The 21,036-nt window shown below is 43.8% G+C and overlaps 1 protein-coding gene across 4 annotated transcripts; it reads left to right on the top strand.

Annotated features, from left to right (window-relative positions):
* The first annotated feature begins 467 nt into the window (after positions 1–467).
* LOC8037708 (synaptophysin) lies at positions 468–20,825 on the top strand. 4 transcript variants are annotated; one of them, XM_029995743.4, is made up of 7 exons: positions 468–589; positions 675–776; positions 1,617–1,683; positions 3,489–3,607; positions 7,337–7,547; positions 9,806–9,997; positions 14,111–20,825. In XM_029995743.4, exons 3-7 carry the CDS (start codon positions 1,624–1,626, stop codon positions 14,303–14,305), a joined length of 777 nt encoding a protein of 258 aa, XP_029851603.3. In that variant the 5' UTR covers positions 468–589; positions 675–776; positions 1,617–1,623; the 3' UTR covers positions 14,306–20,825. The 4 variants fall into 4 exon arrangements, with proteins under 4 accessions (XP_029851603.3, XP_040356056.2, XP_042147632.1 ...); XM_040500122.2 differs by lacking the exons at positions 468–589; positions 675–776 and adding an exon at positions 807–921; XM_042291698.1 differs by lacking the exons at positions 468–589; positions 675–776 and adding an exon at positions 1,249–1,355.
* The last annotated feature ends 211 nt before the right edge of the window (positions 20,826–21,036 follow it).

Below are 21,036 nucleotides of genomic sequence, written 5' to 3'. Positions count from 1 at the left end.
AATGAAGTGCAAACACAAAACAATAAAAACAAAAAAACAACAACAACTGGCACACGTTTGTTAATGGGTTTTATAAGCCGGCGCTATTTATTTGATCAGGCATGAAAATATATGCGTGTTTGTAGACTTTGTAGCTTTTGGCGTCGAAGCTATTTCCCCTACTGCCTATCAAGTGGGAAACGCCCTGAACAAAAGTGGGCGGGATAGGTTACATGTGCATGTTCTGTACCGCCCCGTAAGTGCCGCTTGGCGCCGCTTGGCGCGACTCTATCAAACATTAAATTTTAAAACTTTATGTCAAGTATTTAAAATTATTAGCATCTAGAAACTCAAACATTGTTTTATTTACGTTATTTTAATTTTGTTTACATTTTTAGGTTTTTTTAGCGTAAATACATCTTTCAATATTTGGTGTGTTTTTGGCGCCCCTGTGCGACTTTTTTAGAAACGAGTCAAGGCTCTGAGTTATTCGAGAAACGCAGAAGGCACTCAGAGCTTGTACAGGTCCCCGGATCAGCGGAGCTTATGGTTCCCGCATAAACAGTACGTGCGGAATTCGGGGGTTTGTGGGTGCGCTGGTTTTTGACAGGTAATCCCCGGGCGTTTCTCCTTGGTTATATTTTGAGTCGCATCACTCAGAAACTGCAACGGCTGTGATCTGTCCTTGTTCACAGTGCACTGGAGCGAAGGTAGGCGGAGTACCGCTGATACGCCAGACAGTTTGGGAGGACGGTACATCGGAGGATTGGTTGGTTACCAGCGGCAACGTTTTGCAGGTAACGTCCCTCTCTTGCGCTCCGATTAATTGCGATTCGAGTGCATGTTGCCTTGAGGGCAGTCATTCCTCTCGCTGCTTCGGGGTTTTCATGCTGGTTTGAGGATTTGGCTGTCCGAATTTAGAAACCAATCGATATCTTTCTGGTCCGTATTACCCCAAGAAACGGTGTCAAGCTTGCAACGGGCACACATTCGCGCGTGTACTTAGCAAGTTCCAAAAATAATTGTTATAGTCACCTTATCTGTCTTCCGCTATCGATTCAGTCTGATTCGGTACTTATATTCGCCGCGCTGAACTTGCGTTCATGCGTTAAGAAAGCGCTTTATCGAAAGTTGGGAACAGCTAGCGCTGAAGGTTATACACGACGTTCTACGACCGCGGTTGCCCCTGCTCGTGAAAATCTGTTTACCTAGCTATCGTTACATGTGAGCCATCGAAATCCGAATACGCGAATACCGCCCCGATGCTGGTTTTCTGTTATCAGCTAAAACGACTCGCGTAACCGATCAATTCGTCCGTGATCGTGTGGGCGGTGTTCCCCTTGGGAGGTTTCCACACCCTGCCGCATCGTGCGATAGTAACTACGAAACAATTTACGGAATTTTCATTGTTTTATTTTTAGATCATGAAAATAACGAGAGAATGGCAACAGCTTGATGATTCGTCAGTCATTTTGTTTTTACTTTTCCACCTACAAGGACATCCCGTAATTTGAGCGATTGCGTAAATGGGCGTGTACTTTTTTTCTTTTTTCCGGTGTTTTTGCGCATGTTTGTTGAATTGCGTGATTCATTTCTTTACCGTTTGCTGTGTTTTTGGTTCTGGTTTTCTTTTGCAGATAAACAATGGATCTCAACTTCAGAGTCTTGAAAGAACCGAGAGGGTTTATGCGAGTCTTACAATTTGTAAGTTGTGACTTTGGTGTTGTCCGCGTTTTCATTATGACTCCTATCGTGAAGCACGTTCGATACAACCACATTGTTTCCAGCATTTCTCATTGCCCATTCACATCACATCCAGCTGATTTCACATCCAACGCCTCGCCAGTGAAAAGTTAACCTTACCTCTTCTTCGCTCGTTGCAAAGAATTTTCTCTTTTCCTATTTAATAGCGAATTCGTTTCACGGCAAGCCTGCCCACTCGCAGCGTGGAGCTAGTTTGTTTCGGCTGGCACTCCACGAGTGGTCACACTCTCAGAGTTTGTTTCAGCGCTGGCACCCCATGTGTGCATATACTCGCTGCATTGAGAAATTTGAGCGTGCGCCAGAATGCAATCCTGTCATGCCTCGCTCCGGCGAGGAGTGGGAGCAGACGGCAAGGTAGCAAGGGTTCGTCTGCTCAATAGTCTGCTACAATGTGTCATTCGTACAATGGAAACGAAAGGAAAAAAAGTAGATTTTCTGATAGAAATCATGTCCCGCAGGCAGCGAAATCAAACGCGAGCTTGAATTGTGAGCATCTGCTATTTTATGAAGAAAAGTAATTGACAACTCGTGCTTTATTTGAAAGTTTGTAATCACTCTGTTGCCGTACAGACGCTGAAATATACCAGTGTGTAAAGAAATGCTCAGAACAAACGGATCAGCGGCCCTCGAGATCTTCAGCACCATCCGTGTGTGGATGAAAAATTTAACATTTGTCGACAAAGCCCCTCCATCAGAAACCTGTGACTGCCAAATGAGCATCCGAGGAAGCTAAACATGGTGACTTTACCCGAGGCTTGGGCAACATCATCATGTTTAACATTTACATACGTCAACTATCTTGCCCCGTCGTATTTTGTTTGAGAAAGCTCTCATTTGTGACGCCCTTACCAAGGCAAAAATCAAATCCACCTGTAACTATGATCGAAATCGGAAGTCCCACGAAATGTTTTGCTGAATATTCCAACAGACTAGTTTTAAGCCGTACCCTTTCAGTGGTTCACGCAAAATGTCATGCTCAAACGAATCAAGCCTCTCCGCGGACAGCATAATCAGTTTTTTCCGGTGTAAACCCGAGCTGCTCTGTAGTCAGCTGGTTGCGGAAATTTACGCTGTCTGTAAATATCTCTACGACAGCCGAATTGCTGTCGTAGAGCTCTCTATAAATATCTCTACGACAGCCGAGTCGCTGTCGTAGAGACATCGCAAATAAAAACTACAGGTTTCAGCCACCAACGTTTATAGATAAACGTTGGTAGTGACTGCACTCTCACACTCCCACCCATCAAGTCGACCAGAAAGGTGCTAGTTCCAGTTTTAGGTCAGTTCTCTCTCTACAACATAGGTGGCGGCAGCGTCAGCCTTCTGAATTCAGGGCATTTGGCAAGTTCGTTTGAGGCCAGTTCTCCGTGCGACACTCCGCGAGTGCGATGCATTTTGGGAGAGAACTCGGTGTCATTGCGTGTGAAACGAACTCACTATTAGAGTATTGCAATGCCGACTGCAAGTCCTCCATCCCTAAATCCACATGAGAGGAAATTGCTGTCACATTTTATTCACTTCAAGAATAGCTTAAAAACAAGGTTGTGTTAGTCCCCCCTGAAATGTTCTCAGTGTTATAGTTCTTGTAACCTGCTCTCACTAAAATGCTTTGGTTTTAAAGGCTAAAACAGAAAACCAACGAAACATGCTTTTGGTAGGAAGCGAGACTGGCTGCATTTGCAACCACCCGACATTCTTCTCTTTGATCTGCCTGTGGTCTAATGCAGCTTTCTGTTGTGATGCAGGTCTTTGCCATTTTTGCCTTTGCCACAACGTCTGGCTTTGGGAGTGCCACAACTTTCAAGGTCTCGTGCAGTCAAGAGTCCCCCGTCACAGTCAATTTTCAGTTTGGCTATCCATTTAGGTATTAACTCATGAATATCAACTCTTTCTTCTTTTTTCTAAATTGTTTTTAGCTTTGCCCAAGTGATACTTGGTGTGGCAGCAAACTTTTGTTTACATTTGTTTTGATCCTAATTTATACAATCTTGTAAGCGTGGCACAGAAAGGAAACACACGGCCGACCCTTTATCTTTCATGTCTTTTTGTTTTTTTCTCTTCAACCTGGAAAATATGATTTTAAAGGGATACTGAATCGAATTTTAAAATATACCTCTCAGGGTCAGAAATAAGTTGAACATGATCAACACAACCTGCTAATGGCAATCGCATGTAAAATATACCTCTCAGGGTCAGAAATAAGTTGAACATGATCAACACAATCTGCTGATGACAATCGCACGCATGTATTAAAACGGATGGCTATATTTCTCGTTCCAAAGGACTGATTCCAGCGAGCGCTCAAAGATCTGCCATCGAAGAGCTCTATGCAGCATGAGAGCTGTACCAATTGATGTCACAGACGCGACATCACTTGGTACAGCACAGGCAAAGCTGCTTGGGGGCTGGCGTGGTTATCAGATCTGCCACTTGGTGTTGTCAATGCATTACAACCTGGCCGTTTTTAGTTTCCACTTCCCACAAGAAGGCCGGGAGAGAAGGGAAATCTGGTTCAACAGCGCTCGTGCTCGTGCAGCTTGCCGCCATACTTCCGGGGAGCGGCGCTGCTTTTAAGTGTATAGTGACGTAACGACGTCCAGTTTATTCCTTTCAAATAATGTTTTGGTGTCCTTAAAGGGACACTGACACCCCCCAAAAATTTTTTTTTATTTTTTGCCAGGCGCTTTATTATGGTGTCGGAGGACTACCCAATTAATATTTTGCAACAGAGTAGCGTATTTCTTTAATAAAGCCAAAAGACGCAACTGCTCGAAACCGAAACCGAAACCCGACGGAGATCAGAGAAGTGGAGAGAAGAGAGTGACTGGCGGAAGTCACGTGGCTACACCCGACCCTGCGTTTTTTTTTCTTGTTTTTTTTTCTCCTCTCCGGTAGCAGACGACGCGACATGCGGCGTGCGATGCGGCGTGCGGGAACTGCTTGCCGAGCGATTCTTTTGCAGTTTGTTTGTTCCGCTCGTTGTTCTGTACTCCAAGATCAGTTGTTTTGTACATCGAGGAGTTCGAAATGAGTAGTGAGTGCCCGTGGTGAATTTCCATGATCGGGTCCGAAAAAAATAAACCCAAGATGTTGCGTGAAGAGCTGGCTCACATGTCCTGCATCCGAAAAAAAGTGGCATTGTGCGACAGAGTTTCCGAAAGATCAATGGGATCGGGACCAATGGCTGGCTGCAATTCCTGTAGAACATTTACGGGCACCTTGGAAAGCGGACGCTACCTGATTTATATGCTCCTTGCATTTTGTGGAAAGTGATTACATTGAGTTCGCAGGTGTCAAAACCGAAATCCCATACCGTTTAATTCAGCGAAGTATCGTCCACAACATTTGTTTGTTATTTTTTTTTTGTTCGTTTCTTCAGTGATGATTGTAAAAAAAAGAAAAAGATATGTAAACATCGGAAAATGTTTGAAAAAAAAAAATTCACGGGGGATCGATCCCGGTCCTACCGCGTGTGAAGCGGACGTCGTTCCCACTGAGCTACTGAGGCATCTCGTTTCTAGGGGATCTCTTTCCTTAGTAATAATTCAGCCGGTAAACAGTAAGTTGGAAAGTTTGCTGTCGATTTTTCTCTAGCAAAAGCACTCCCGGGTCGAAGTCGGGCAGCACCACGCTTTGGGGACATTCGCACCTAGTAAAGAAATCGTACGCGTGCATATTCAACTCGAAGTAGACACGTCGTGCTTGACATTTGCGCGAGCGTTGTCTTCAGCCACGAGATGGGAGCGACGGCTCGGCGACGTCTTCGTGCAAATCGGCTTGGTGGCCGGGCGTGTCGTACGGGATGAATACCAATTCTTTTGATCAGTCCCAAATTTCTCTTTTAACGGTAGACAGAATTCGCCGGTACCGCGAACGACAGTTCTGAAATAGAGGTCCCACGCCCGTCGTCCGCTGCCATCGCCGTCCCCGCGAGTCCCACGATACGCGAAACGACGAACGCACAGAATGCTTCCGGTTGTCTGTGGAACTTTTTTTTTCAATCAACGTAATTACAGCTTTTTAGAAGCCACAAAAAAATGGGTTTCATATTTTTTTCTATTTTTAATATTGAGTGTGTGCCTTCAGTGACCCACGACTTTGATTAAATTTGGTGGTCGCATCGATACCTTAGAAAACGGCCCGTGACCGCGAAAAAGAGAGTGAGCGAGACTCGAACCGGCCAATTCTCGATCGGCGGTTTTCGGGCGGAAAGAAACTGAATTTCGAGCCGCAAATTCTGTTCTGGGTAGTTGAGCTCTCATATGTCACGTACAACTAAAAACCTCGGCGAGCATAAATACCCTGTCAGTGTCCCTTTAAGGGCGAAAAATTGGTTCCTATGGGGTGTGACTAGAACATAGTTGACATTTAGACAATAAAATAGGCGCTAGAATTTCGTTGCAGTATCTCTTTAAGGAAGGTAGAGAAACAGTATGCACTATCGGGGGTTTGCGCTTCGAATGAAATGAAGCAGTAGGGAAATAGTATGCACTATCTCAGGACGACGTCAGACCATGGAGTACTACTATTGACTGATTGCTAGTATGTCTTCATTGATCTCATTGGGTGCAATCGCTCACTTGCCTAGTGGCATCAGGTACAACTATGGCAGTGGCCATGTGGGCCTTGAAAACTGTGATGCATCGGAGGCTTTGTCGTCTGTTCTCATTCTAGCACATGGAGCACACGTGTACTGCATCACAATTCTTTAGGCAGACGTGATTGCTGCCATAATTGCGCTTCCCAGTTAGTGACGGGATCTCAAAGCCCTGGCTCCCAGCAGCCTGGTCTGGAAGCAATAACACAGTATTAAATAATTTACAGTGAGTGTGCTCTGCATCATTTTTCATGCCATACACTTTTTTTTTTTGTAAAAAAACGTGACCCCAAGGTTTGATGCCACTACACTTCTTTAAAAGGGACACTGACAGGATATTTATGCTCTCCAAGGTTTTTATTTTTACATGACATATGAGAGCCCAACTACCCAGAACACAATTTGCGGCTTGAAATTCGTTTTTTTTTCCTTCCGAAAACTGCCCATCGAGAACTGGGCAGTTCGAGTGGCGCTCACTCTCTTCCCCATGGTCACGTGCTGTTTTCCATGGTTTGGACACAACCGCCTAATATAATCAAAAGTTGTGGGTCATCAAAGGCACACACTCAATATTACAAAATAGAAAAAAAAAATGGTACCCATTTTTTGTGGCTTCTAAAAAGCTGCAAGAACGTTGATCGAAAAAAGAAAAAAACCAAGAAAAACTTGCATAGCCACGTGACTTTCGGCAACCCTCTCCTCCTCCACATTTCTTCCTCCTCAGTCCAGTTTCGGTTTTGAGCAGTTTTTTTATTTGATTTTATTAAAAATATATGTGACTCTGTAGCCAAGTATTGATCGGGTAGTCGTTAGACACCATGATAAACTGCCAAACAAGATATTACAATAATTTTTTTTTTTTTTTTTAGAAGGAGGGGGGGGGGGGGGGGGGGGGTGTCAGTGTCTTTTTAAAGCTGGAAACTCTACACTATCTTGTCATACTTGACACAAATGTTTTTCTACCAGTGATTAATTCAGTGCCTCTGTTTTTTCTAGGATGTCATACTTTCCTTTCAAAGCCCCTGCAGAGTGCACTGACGGGCGCTTTGAAGGCTGGACAACTGTCAGACTGCCCTTCAACTTTGCCAGCAATGCGGAATTCTTCGTGGCCACGGGTGTTCTGTCATTTCTCTACTGCGTGGGCATTCTGGGAATCTACCTGTTCTCCAATAAGATGTATATTGAGAACCAGACTGTGCCTATCATTGTGAGTTTCCCTCTTCTCTGTCAGCAGAATTCTAGGGGCGTCCCCAGTTGTCACTGCACAGGGCGTTTTTTTTTTTTTTTTGTAGTCTTTTTGCAGCAGTGTTAATTATGCAACTGGTTGTTTTCTCCCTGATCAGGGGACAGTCAATTGGGAAGCATAGGAACATTTGTCCGCAATATACTATACTCCGTTGCAACCTAAGAACGAAGGGCGAGGGTAAGGCGGGCCGGGGAGGAGGAAGCAGACGGAATGCTAAAGAGAGAAGGAAGTTTCCCCCTCTCTTCTCCAGTGTTCCGTCTGCTTCCTCCTCCCCGGCCCGTCTTACCCTTGCCCTTCGTTCTTAGGTTGCAACGGACTATAGAAGGTAAACATTCGGCAGCCCCCTGCCTGGTTAGGAATAAGCATGAAGCGAAAAATATACTACTTTGATTATATTATCGTTGAAATATAAAGTCCAACCTTCCTTGATTGGCATAGCAGGCGGTAGAATGGCACGCAGGCTTTCATAAGTAACGTGCATTAAAAAAAATGAGAAACTATCAAATCAAGTTCTTTTTTTTAACTTATGCATCTGTATTAAAATTGTAATTACTGTCGTTGAAGCTTAAGCAAGTTGATACATACTTGAGAATTAAAACAGCTTAAAGGATAAGAGAGTGAGACAGGAACATACTCTTTGTGTCTCTCTTCGTCCAATCTCCCGTCCTTTGCACTGTTTTGATTCCCAAGTTTGATTACTATTACATGCAGTTTGCAGTGGTGCTTAAAGAGTTCCTGTTTAAACAAAGTTGTTCTGAACCTATCCGAAACCTATTTTCGAGCAAGTTTTGCCCACTCGCTCGCCATTACATGGTCTCAAAATGTTGGTGCCTCAGCTTGGCGATGTGAATGCTTAGATTCTAATTTGAGGTTCTGAAGCCATGCTGCAAAAAGGCACCACTTATGCAGGTGTTGCTTTGCCATAGTGCACACACTTTGTCAGAGCACCACACTTAACGGAGCTCAAACATTTGTTTTTATAATTATTTGAAAAATGTATGTATTTTTTCCAATCCTACCAGATCTCAATGATGGGACCAAATCTTTTGACATTAAAAGTTAGATTATTTGCTCGTGTCTACAAAGATGGTATTTGGGTATATTTAGGCCTGTGCACCACAGATTTTGCCGCTAACAGCGCCTTAGGTCTCAAGGATGTGAAGGCTGGTTCACACACTTGAGACTGCTTATGACCAAGTGTGTTAGAATCTCTTGTGCTCTCCGACAACGAGAGAGAACACTGCGTCAGCTATCGGTTAACTGTGGAACACCAGTGATTTCTGTATATTTCCTAGTTCCTTTGCACATTCTTCCTTCTTTTGGCTTTGAAATTTTTTGGCAAGGTTATAAACCAAGGTTCGGCAACCTTTTGCTGCGGTAGGCCAAATTATCGCAAAGGGGAGACGGAACGGGCCGGACAGAGAGACTGCGATTGGGGAGAGATTAATTTCTAGAAACTAAAGATTAAAAAAAATATATATATATTGTCACATATTTAAAGCGTTATGCAAAGATGTTCAGGATGCGAACATTAACATTAAAACTCTTACCTGAAAGACGTGAAACATTTTGGGGGTGCTCGTCTGTCATTCATAAAACCCACATTTGGCTTCACAGCCTTCATCTTTAAAAGGTTACGTTCGCAGATACGCACATGCTGTAGCGGACGCTTCGACTGAGGCCACTCCTAGATTTCAAAAATTTGAGAGCTTTAATTCGGGGAGGCCGGAGGAAAACTTGACGAAGTCGTTTGCTGCAAATGCACTCTTCAGTTTATCCTTTGTTTAGGGACCACCTGGTCAGCAAACTTTACGTGCAAATCTCTCGAACTTGTTCGGAGTTAATATGTCCGATTATACTTGGTTTGCAACCAAACATACCCTTGTCCTCGATTGTGGTATGAGGGGGAGGAGCTGTGTAATATTGGCTCGCAGGCTGGATGCGCCCGGAGGGCTGCCATTTGCTAGCCCCAGTTATAAACTACCATTTCTCGAAGTATGTACATTTGATCTTTTAAATTTTGCAAAAACATTGCTCTACTGAAATGCAGTTCCAGGATCACCTAGTAGATGGCACCAGCGAGCCAGTGTATGGCCTCGTCTTAAGGTATTGCAAGAACTCGTTTGTAAGCAAATGCAAGTGTGTGAACCAGCCTTAACGCCGCAACGTGAGGTTTCCTGGTTGATTCCCAGCAATGGCTGTCTTCCCTGTGGTTGCAGGACCTTGGGTTGTCTGCTCTTCTGGCCCTCTTCTGGTTTGCCGGCTCCTCTGCTTGGGCACAAGGCAAAAGTGACGTGAAGTACTACACCAGTCTCCCAAACTTCAGAAACTTTGTCGATGTCTGCAAAGATCGTCGCGCATTGTGCGAACCTGAAACAACCGCAAGTTTTGCCACCCTCAACGTTTCGCTCGTAAGTTTGGGCCAGTGCGGACATTATTTGTTTATTTATTTACGAAAGTCACGTTCGAGGCATTATAGCAGGTGCAACCTGGTATTACCTACTAGCAAAAAAAGCAACAACAAAAAAAAAAAAATGGTTTATGGAGCAGGTAACAAATCTGTAAAGGCTGTTAATTACAGCAAAATCAAGTTAGAAAACAGACAAGTTAAACATCAAAATCGCTTCCTGAGAGAAGCAATACTATGTTCATACTTCTAATGGTGGGCTTGGGCAAGTAGTTCCCCTGGATGATTGGTTGATTGGTGCATGCGTTTACCCCTGTGTGTGATTTTGTTTCTTGCTTATTGCTGATCACCATAAAATCTTTTGTTACTGAGCTGTGCATAAAGATGTCTCTCATGTTGCACAAAATGAAACTTTGGAACTTGAAATAACGAGGGTGTAGCTCTAAATTTCATATTTATGATTTTTTTTAAATATAACAAAGCGAATGTTTGTCTTTCCTTTATTCAACGGTGCCATAGTTATTAGAAGTAACTAAGTTTGGGGGCAGACAGATTAAACTGTTACCTTTTTTATATGAAATAAATACTAGGTGGTCTCATTTCAATTTGGACAAGCTTGTCAGGTGGGGTTCTTTAGATTTGCTTGAAAAAAAATATATATGGTAGCTCAATCCCCTGAGATGAACAGAACTGAATTGGAGGTAAGCTTCCTGAGAAAAGAAAAAACGACAAACTTGCAGCCCATTTAGGTCATACTTAACAAAACCCTTACGCGTAATGTGTTATAAGGTAGTTAATGTTGGTGCGATGACTGTGTTTACACGGGTTGTATCATGTGACATGACGCAGTCACGTGACCGTGGTGACTACACTTCCGTGTAGCCTTTCCGATAACATATTCTGTGATGAATTCACTAACAGCGCTAATATACTTTTACGTAGCAGGTACTATAATGCACCATTTCCCCGAGGAAACAGTGGGCTTATCTATAAAGCAGGAATTGAGAAATTCATTTTAGCTGCTTGTTTTTAATTTTACATACCGTATAAACTCGTGTAAGGGCCACACTATGTCTTCCCGATTTGAGGGCCAATTTTCGAGGTGCGGCCCATACACTGATTAAAAGAAAATATCTGTATCCACATTCCTAAATAAACGTACATGAGCGCGCTCGGCTGCACTGGTCGCAAAAGTCTTCATTCCGGAATCCGGACTTAATTGTCAGTTGGATTTAATTAGCTTACATACTGCGCAGTACGTTTTTTTTTTTTTTTTTTTTTTTTTTTTTTGCCGTATTTGATAGCATGCGCGGCAACTTTTGGCTTGAATCCGGTATGACTGTTGTAGTGGTACTTGCCCATAGCTCTCAAATTGCATGAAAAGGCAGACAAATCACAACGCTTTGACACGAATCGAAGAAGAAAAGGAAACCTCCCCAGAGCATACAGTGGCGTTCAGAAACCTGAGTGTATGCGCGAGTCGAGCCCGCTGAATCCCCATTCCTCGCGCTTGCCACAGAACCCGACATATCCTTTATCTTTCCTCAATGCCTTGCCTCGACATAAATGCATCCCGACAGTGCGGCCAACCATGATCGAGGTCGACAGCCATTATGCCATATGGTGATACGGATGAGTCGAAAGCAGAGCCGTATATGTAGAGAGTTTGGCCATTCCTTGGGAAGTATAGGAGAGAAATGAGGAGGCGCCCGCCATTGGCCGAAAGCGGGCTGGGCGTGTTCCAGGGCGTCTTCAGAAATTTGAATGTGACCAACCAGAAGCCGGAAATGATGCCTTGGGAGTGGTCGCGAGAAACAAACCTGATAAGTGCATCGGAGTAACACTCGGTGACTGAAAATATGGTACACGTGATGTTTCAATCACGCTCATCCAAAATGATGGTGGAAGAGTGCGACTAGTGGAACAATCTAAATAATTCTTGCGCCGAGGGCGTTGAATCTGCCGTCCGAGCGGTCACACACTGTCCGAGCAAAACAGAGTTGAGCGGCGCATTCGTTTCTTACATCTTTCCGAATGATCATGATCGAAACATCACGTGCACCCTATTCTCAACCATAAAGAGTAACTACACTTCACTCTTACGCGCTTATTAAAATTATATACGAACCTATACCTTTGATCAGAACTGTTTCTCGCTACCACCGCTAGGGGATTCTTTTCGGCTTCTGGTTGGTCAAGAGACCATGCCAAGCCCACTTTCAGAGTCTGGTGCCCACCCTGGCGCCAGACTCCCATTGACCAAACTCTCTGTATACACTGCTCTGGTGGAAAGCAAATATCAAGGATGCAAACACGTGCCGCTACGTGCTCGGGCGGTGGATAGCGCCATTTGGCAATGTATATTCATAGAAACATGGCATTACTGTCGGCGCGCCTCAAAAACAAGGGGGTGCGGCGCGTACGCGAATATTTTCTGCGATTTTTTTTGCACTACTTTGTCCTAAATACGGGGATGCGGCCCTTACACGGGTGCGGCCCTTACGAACGATTATACGGTACGTTTGTACTACCTATGCAGAGATTGAGGTACAGTAGGGTGCACAGTAACGTTGGCATGTCTTCTATTACAACTGTGCTTAAAGCGAGTGGGCAATATTTTGGGAAAGCATTCATTCTGGACCTTCTTTTGGTGATCTGTTAATGAGAAAGTTAATCAACTTGTTTGGCCTACCACCTAAAGGGGTTAGGAAATGCCAAAACTAAAATATGAGATAACTAGTTATACTGCTAGAACCCATTGTATGTGCCTATACTCCCGCTAAATTTTAGATTATGGCGCGATAGTTTTGTAGATAAGTTGATTTATATGTGGGACCCTTGGAACTGCCCTATTCGAAAATGCTGCATGCTTGTTTGGTCAGTGACGTCATTACTCACTTTGTCGGAGTCTTCGACATTAGTCGCAGCGGTGATGAGTGATGTTATAAAAAAAGATGTTGGAAACCGGTCATTTTGACTTCGACCGACTCGCGACCAGCTCCAGCGATGACGAGATCGTCACGGACAAACTCGTCGTCGCCCCCGACGCATGTGCATGCAGGGCGGAAGAAGAATGGGCAAGGGGATGAGAGCGAGAGTATAGATTAGAGCAGTGGTCGGCAACCTTTCGGCGCGGTGGGCCGAGTCGCCGTGAAGCTAAGGTGGAACGGGCCGGACGGCAAGCTGAGGGGGGGGGGGGGGGCGGTTAAAATTAAAAAAAAAAAAGAAAACTTGCACGAACTCACACTGACGTGCATAAATCGAAAATGAACAGTTTCTTTATTTCACGACACACGACATGCGATACATTTCCACGAAAACCTAGAGACTCTTTTCAGTGAGACTTCTGATGTAGAACTGCGCTCGACAAACTACGGACATCCACATTCAAGCTATTAACTGTGAGTCGCAAAACATTGTGGAGGTTCTCATCAGTCATTCGTGAAGGCAGGCGACAAGCAGCGAATTAAAAAAAATTTTATTTTTTTTTTATTTTTTAGCTGAGTGCGGGGAGGGGGGGGAGAGGGGGGGGGGGGGGGGGCGCTGCATGATACTGCCTCGCGGGCCGGATCCGGCCCGCGGGCCGCTGGTTGCCGACCACTGGATTAGAGTAACGAGAGTGTGTGCGATCGTACCGTGGCGAGGAGAGCTGGGCCAGCATGGGGGCGCCTAGAATGAGAGAGCGTTCAACTAGATTATCACATGGTTTATGGGCACCATGGTGTGACTAACTTGAGCAGTGTTGCCTGTTTGTCAGACAAAAATGATCCACATTCATAAATCGATTATTGCAATTACTAGAGCTGTAAAAATCGCGAAAATTTGATTTAAAAAACGGTCTACCTGTTTAATTTTCGTGGCCCTAACCCCTTTAAGTACAGTTTTCAGGCATTTATCCGGGCTTCTGTTGTTCGGAAAACCCAAATACAAGGCTGTTTCTGCTTTTCTTGTGTTTCAAGCTTTTGGTCTACGTTGGTTTAAAGTTTAGACCTGCTAAACTGATTGGTGGTGCAGGTTGAGAGACACACATTTATTTCCTTTATTTTTTGCTTACACTAGAAGTTTGTAATCTGCCTTCAGAGATGGTTTGACCAGTCTGCTCTCCCGTTCCACGCAGATCTTGGGCTTCTTCAATGTCCTCCTCTGGGTGGCCGGCTGCTGGTTCGTCTTCAAGGAGACCTCCTTCCACGCCCAGCGCCAGCCTCCTCCTGTCGGGGGCGGCGGGGTGCCCCCGTTCCCCCAGTCGAACGCACAGTACCCCCCCCAGTCACCTCCCCCCATCCAAAGCCCCACCTTCGGAACCCAGTACTGAGCCCCAGCCTGTCAAGTTTCCGACGACGACCAGTGGAGTAGCCCTTCTTTTGGGGTAGCCCCTCTCTGGCGTTTGCATCCGAGGTCACGAATTCCATCTTGTTTCATGCGAAGACGAGACCCTTGGTCTCCTTCCTCTCATGTGTCTCCCGCAGTAGACTCTATCCATTTTCGGTGCCGCTTGCCACTGATATACTATATGATAGAGGCGTGCGAACGGTAGCTCAGATTGAATGGTGCGGCGTCGTTCGTGGCCACCATGGCGGAAGAGTACAGCATGTCGTCTGGGCTCTCTTTGCTAGGAATGACGCAGCTGTTGTGTTTGATTCTATCGTTCGCACGCACCTAACCTTTGAGTCTCTATAAAGCTGGCTGTCTATCGTGGCTCTTGTGGCCCTGTGGTAGTGGCTACCACGTGCAAGAAACTGTTCAAGCTAGACCCATGGGCAACTAACTGTGGTGTTTAGAAGATGTGAAGGGTACTCGGGCATAGCTTTGATTGGCACTCAAGGTGCTCGAGCGCCTGTGTGCCCATAGCCTTGCCTGCATTGCCGCAATGTTGTCCACGAGCATAGTTGGACATGCATTTTGGCCACTGCAACGGGCACCACAAGTGCCCGCAGCAAGCCGTCATCTTGTTGCAATTTTTTTATGTTCGTTGACTCGGGTGATTTGAGGTTTTTTGGTACGTGCTAAGAAATTAATGAAGTCTATAAAAAGAATGAGTTAAAAATGTTGATTTCTTTTGTGGCCCAATTTGTTTTGTTAGAGTTTTGACTGTGTAGACAAGCTCCACAGTGCAATGTTTCCTACAAGCATTTGGGTAGTGGAGAATTCAGGAAAGCTATCACCCACCGTGAAGACAACCTAGGCTGATTGGTGAATAGGCGGCACGTGTTGCAAGGCAAAATGGGGAACAGTTGAGATGAAACTTGTCGAGATGGCTGGCACTGCAAAGATAGTTTGTTGCATATTTTCGCTGCAAAATATTTAAGAAAGGAAGAGCATTTTGTTTTTACCTAGTGGTATCGAATATTGAATAATTTGGTATCATTGTTTTGGGTTTCGAGCTTGGGACAGCTGATGTTTTGCTCAGCCAGCGAATTGGTGAAAGCCACCTGGCCCAAATCATCCGAGAGTTCTGTTCGTGATGTCGTCTGTTTTAGTGGTGACCTGAATTGCAGGGTGTTGCGCATCATGCATGTGCGCTCTGAAGAAAACGAGTGTTTGAAGCTTTGAAAGTCTAACCACGAGTTAATGCCTGTGGTTGGCTAATGTTTCGTGAAGGCCGTTTTGCTCTTCATTGCACTTACCCGTTACTCTAGAAATTTCATTACGATGGATTCTTCTGCAACATGATTTCATGTATTGATCATACATGTTCTGCCCATGCAGGAGGCAGCAAGTACTATCATTGTCTTCTATATTTCATAGAATGTAACAGTTCATTTTCTGAGATTGTTTTTTTGTTATGGAGTTGCTTAGGGGTCAGCAACCTTTCGTCAGCAAAGGTCAAAGGCAATGATCTGGGACTCCACAAAAGTTGTTAGAAGTTTGATTTGTGAATTGGAGCACAAGCAGAGTTGCCTACGTTCACCATTGCTTGTCTTCTCAAACAAATGTTTTGGTCAGGATTTGATTGCCAGAGCCTTGAGATCAGGGCTGCTTCCTATGTGAACACATAAAGGAAGGAAAATGTCACTAATCTCTGCCAAAAGGATCTTCAGTTAAAGATCACAAAGGAACCTGATCGATCTCTCAAACTGTGCGTTGCTGTCTTTTATGCTGAACCTTTTTTGTTTTCTAACAAAGCTTTATGAAAATAATGTGTCAGGAATTGCTTATTGGTTGGAATTTAAGCCTGGGTTGTGGTTTTTCTTCTAGTGCAGTTTATCTCCACAGCGAGTTCTTATTTTGAACAAACGCATAACATGACCTTTCGTAGGACAAGCTTATTTATTTTTGTTTTCTTATGGTTGTCCATTACTTGTAAAATGTTACTAGTTCCTCATGAATTACATACATATATAAATGGTTGTGCTATTTAAAGGTTTTTTTCAACTGGGCCCATGCGGGAAACATTGTGTCACTTTTATCGCAGTATGTTTTTAAGTACTTAAATGTTTTCACTAGAGGGCACATGCTCTTTGTTTGGAAAAGTTATTGTACAATGGACCTGTAACATTTTCAAGGTAATATTCTTTCAAAAGTGCAACAATTTACAAGTGCCCATTCTTCTTTTAGGGTCTTTTTGGCCTTACTTGGTGTTTTATTGTTGAATATACTAGGTATGTTATTACTTTTTTCTGGCTTTTAGAAAGAGCCACTTCGATAGACTTGATTTCATGTTGTTTCTCGACAGGCCCTTTTCAAAAGTAAGTCTGACCATCCAGATCAAGTGTGAACCCCTCTCTCTAGCAATGGCTTGAACTTTGCGCCACCCGAAATATTGAAGGTCTATGAAAGCTTAGAGCAACAACTTAAGCTTTTCTGTGAGTTTTTCTGGATATCTACACATTTTTGGGGAAAGCTAGATGTACTACAGAGCATCACTAAGAGTATTTTCAGAGATACTACAAGCAACAAATGCAGTTTCTACTGCCTAACCAAAGCAAAGAACAGCAGTGGCGCTCCTCCCTCGAGACCATGGGAACATTCACTCCGAGATTAGCAGAAGAGCTGAAATAATCTTCTTCATTGTTCAGCATCAACGTGGTAGAGGTGTGAAAAATGGATCCCCTCAAAGAGGTGCATGTGCACTGCCTTCGATTCACAAAATGAAAGTGCCCATTTTTTGCAAAACTGGGTATTCAGCCATTGTTACAGGGGCGTCTTGGTTCCTCACTGGACAGCACTCGCCCTTGAAAACGGCCTATTCACCTACTTAGTCGAGTGATATTAACCCAGGAAGTTTACTATATAGCATATTTAAGGTATGGTACCTCGGAAGTTTTCGTTTTTTGTCTACCTACAAGGCCCGCCAACCTAAAAAAAAGCAAGTTCCAATTTGTGCGTAATTCTACTAACCTGTTTTTTACACAATACATAGTTTGAGAATATTATAATTGGGCAGAACCTAGGCTCTGGTCGCATTTTTTATTGTAATATTTTGGGCGTGCTATCAGGCTTCGTTTCAATGACAACATTCCACTTCATGCAGGTTGCACGTGCAGCGAATGTTCGTTTGAGTGAAGTTTGGTCGTGAAACGTTTAATGCACTAGTCAAACGTAGTGTGGAGTAAACACTGTAAGGAATTTTGTGTGAAACCTTGAACGAAAGCGACCAACTGCTAGTTTTTGCAGGCATTCTTCAGCCCGCAACTTCCACGGGCTGCCCAAATGTGTATTTATCCGCTCAAACTTAAGCTTTTCTTCTTTTTTTTAACAACGCCAAGCTGTTGGGTTGAAAAGCAGCAGCTATGCATGGTAACCCAATAACGAAATGGCAGCTGGCACGGTGTGGGATGTTCTCTGCACCTCTGGACGGGAAAAGTTGGAAAAAAAAAAAACAAAAAAAACCAAGACAGCCATTGTTACTCCTAGCAAAGTATATTCCATGTCTTGTGCCTGTCTCCGAGGGGGAACACCAAATCCCGACGTCTGGACAGATACAAATGTCAGACAGACCCCCTTTTTTCTCGAAGTTTCAGAATGCGTTGCATTATGCAAACAAACGAAAAACGGTGATCTCGTCCTTAATATTTTCAATGCGTTTACTTCGTAGGTTTCCTATCGTTCGGCACAATTGTGACTGTCGCATTCCTGCATGAGGTTTGGCTCATTTACCTTGTTCTCTGGTTGTGTTCTGAAGTTTGGACTGTTTTTTTTTTCTTTTTATGTGCGACATTTTTGATTTACATGTGTTGGTTTATATTAATTGATTCTTTTATTTTTTTTTGTGAAGTGCTGGTAGCTATATTGCAGTGCAACATTTTAGCATTCTAGCTCCCTGTGTACCACGTTTGCTTTGCCTCAGTGCACATTAAATATAAAAGAGAGCATTTCCACGCTGTAGGGGTAGCTTCTTTTTTGCCATAGTGCTCCAACACTAAAGCAGCTGTGGTGCTTACTTTGTGTGTTCTTAGCACAGTGCGCATCTGGTGCCATTCTTTGAGCACTGCACTACACCTCTGTGGGCAGACTAGGCTGTTCGGTTAGTTGCACGTACTTGGGGGACGACGGCCAGCAATAAACAATGGCAACTATACGGCCTCTGTATTTAAAATAATGGAAGGCTCTTGGTGGTGTGCACCTCAGCTTTGTGTTGGTTTGACTGTTTGCATGACATGCAAAACTGCTTCTTGGTTCCTTTGTGGACAAATTATTTTTTTTTGTGGTATCGACCGATATTGGCCTGCAATACACGTGGGTGCGGTTCTCACTCGCCCATGATTTGTGGTACTAGTTGATTTCATCTGGCAGATGCTGTTAATATTTGGCTTTTTGTGTCTTTGTAGTTTACATATCTTGCTCTCCGATACTTGGAACTTGATGTACCAAGCACCAGTTCAGAAGGAGCAACAGCGCCTTCGGGAATCCTGTACAAAGCGAAGTTGCAACTGTGAATTTAGTTCATAAACTAAATAAAATGGAGCAGAAAAGTAAGACCAGTGATTTTGCAGTTTTTGCTAGTCACTTGCAATGCAGTCTTCTTAGTTTCACACTTGCCTAGTATTTCAACAGCCATTCAGTACAAAAGGCATCCTCCAAACAAACCTATTACCGACTGTGGATTCATCTTACCCAGCTGAAGTAATTTCCTTAAAGTGAGCCTTCCAATATTAAAAGCGTGCAACACTTTTCTGTGGTAATATTTTTGTGAGCCACCAAACTTAAACTTGAGGCCACACAGGTTGGGTCTGAGTGTTCCTTTAACTTGTGTGCACCATGGGTTTCTGTTGGTGCATTATTTTGGAGAATTTGAAGGACAGGTAAGAATACAATCCCCAAACATGAATGTAGTTGTATCTGCTCTGCAGTGTTACCCACATTGAGTGCTGTGTAATAGCTTGTTACAGTGGTAGTTCGAAAGATTACCATTTGGTGATTTAGGTGTAATATGTCCCTAGAGTGCATTCCACTTAAACAAAATAACGAAAACACCCTGTTAGACAAAGCACACAAAGGTTATTGCTGTGTAGGATGTGGTGTAATGTTGTTGTGCAAGTCCAAGGTGTCTGGAGTGAGTGAATCTAGTGACTGTTTTACTGCTCCGCTAAACTGGGTGTTTCTGGAAGGCAAGCTTTCAATTGCTGACAACTATTCTAAGTCTGAAAAATCTATAATTACTCTAGTGCCATAGCTGAGTACAGGTATTAGTGTACAGCCTAACAGCCATTCTAAAAATGTGTGTGTGCGTGCGTGCTCGGAGTCGTGTTTGTTGTTGACCATTCACATCTGTTTTTAATGCTAGGTTCAGGGCAGAGGAAAATAGCAGAAGCACACTAGAAGAATGGGTGTGCCGTGAAAAGCCCGCAGTACGCAGTTTTAAAGCGTAGTAGGCATGTTACTTGAAAGCATTAGTTAGAGGTACGTTACGTAATGCCAGTTTTCACACTGAGTGCAGCATCATTATGGAATTCCTTGTGATTATCATTCGCTAGGTTCAATTCATACGGTGACAGTGTTTGTCTCCGAGACACTCGAGTGAATGCTGGTTTGAGTGCTGCCTTGTGTTCACCCTAACATACTTCATTCTGTTATATAATGTTGGTATGTACCTTTCTGTCCTCCTTAGTTTGTCTACCGTATCCCCCACTCACAAGTGTGTGTGTGTGTGTGAACAAAACGGAGGACATTGTCACCAAGATGCACTGCCAGTTTTCCCACTTTAAATTGATTGTACAGTTGTCCTTTTGGCAGGATGCCAGCAGTCACTGCGTATCCATCTAGACAAAATGTGAACCAGCAGCGAACAGCTCTCATTCCGCAGGCAACCAATTACAGCTGACCAGTTTGACATCAAAGTCCTTGTGTGCTTCCATTAAGCCGTACCTAAACCCGTTTATTTTGGTAGCATTTGCTCATTTCTGCTCGCACCTGTTGCGAAGCAGGAACAGCCTGAAACTTTTGTAGCCCTACTTGTAAGGACCATTCCTCCTCGATCAAGCCCTGCTTTGGTGCTATACGTTGCTGGTTAATTGGATGCAGTAGTATGCGCGATTTGTTGCTGCTCATCGAGGAACTGAGGTTGCATATCTCGAGATAAAGATTGCATCATAGTTCTCTGGCCCTCCTCCAAAGTTTTGTTACTTACCTGCATTTTATGTGAATGGCAATCCAAACCAACTTCGAACTTCATGGCATTTTTTTTAAATGCATGCATTGGGGTGTGTCTTAGATGGGTGGGACTTGCGTATGCCACTTATGTTGTGAGACTTCAGTGTGTGACCTGTGTATGGGACTGTTTCATCAAAGGAACCTGTTACTGTTGATACTCTTAACAGAAAGTGTACATAGTATACCTACATAAATGTATAAGAGAATATATTACTGGAAATAAAGTTCAAAATGTGGACCAACTTCTGTTTGTTTCAGGAGTGCGGATAAGTGCTGGGTTTTTCAAAGACTACACTAAAACAAACAGTATTTTTTGCCCAAGACGGAACATAACCCAAGCTGAAATGGGCTTATTTGATGTTGAATCTGAGCTTAAACCAAAATGCAGAAGTATGAGCTCTATTTGAGCTTGCTACTCTTTTGCCCCAGCACGGGACACTCTGTAATACCTGC

Source organism: Ixodes scapularis, unplaced genomic scaffold (assembly GCF_016920785.2).
Source record: "Ixodes scapularis isolate PalLabHiFi unplaced genomic scaffold, ASM1692078v2 PGA_scaffold2__306_contigs__length_199485367, whole genome shotgun sequence".
Classification (NCBI taxonomy): domain Eukaryota; kingdom Metazoa; phylum Arthropoda; class Arachnida; order Ixodida; family Ixodidae; genus Ixodes; species Ixodes scapularis.
This window is presented reverse-complemented; position numbering and strand designations above follow the sequence as displayed.

Excerpts from the sequence above, each read along its gene's own strand:
- LOC8037708 (XM_029995743.4), top strand. The coding sequence starts at position 1,624 with ATGGATCTCAACTTCAGAGTCTTGAAAGAACCGAGAGGGTTTATGCGA. Across the intron at positions 3,608-7,336 it reads CAGTTTGGCTATCCATTTAG|GATGTCATACTTTCCTTTCA; the intron begins GTATTAACTCAT and ends TGTTTTTTCTAG. Across the intron at positions 7,548-9,805 it reads ACCAGACTGTGCCTATCATT|GACCTTGGGTTGTCTGCTCT; the intron begins GTGAGTTTCCCT and ends CTGTGGTTGCAG.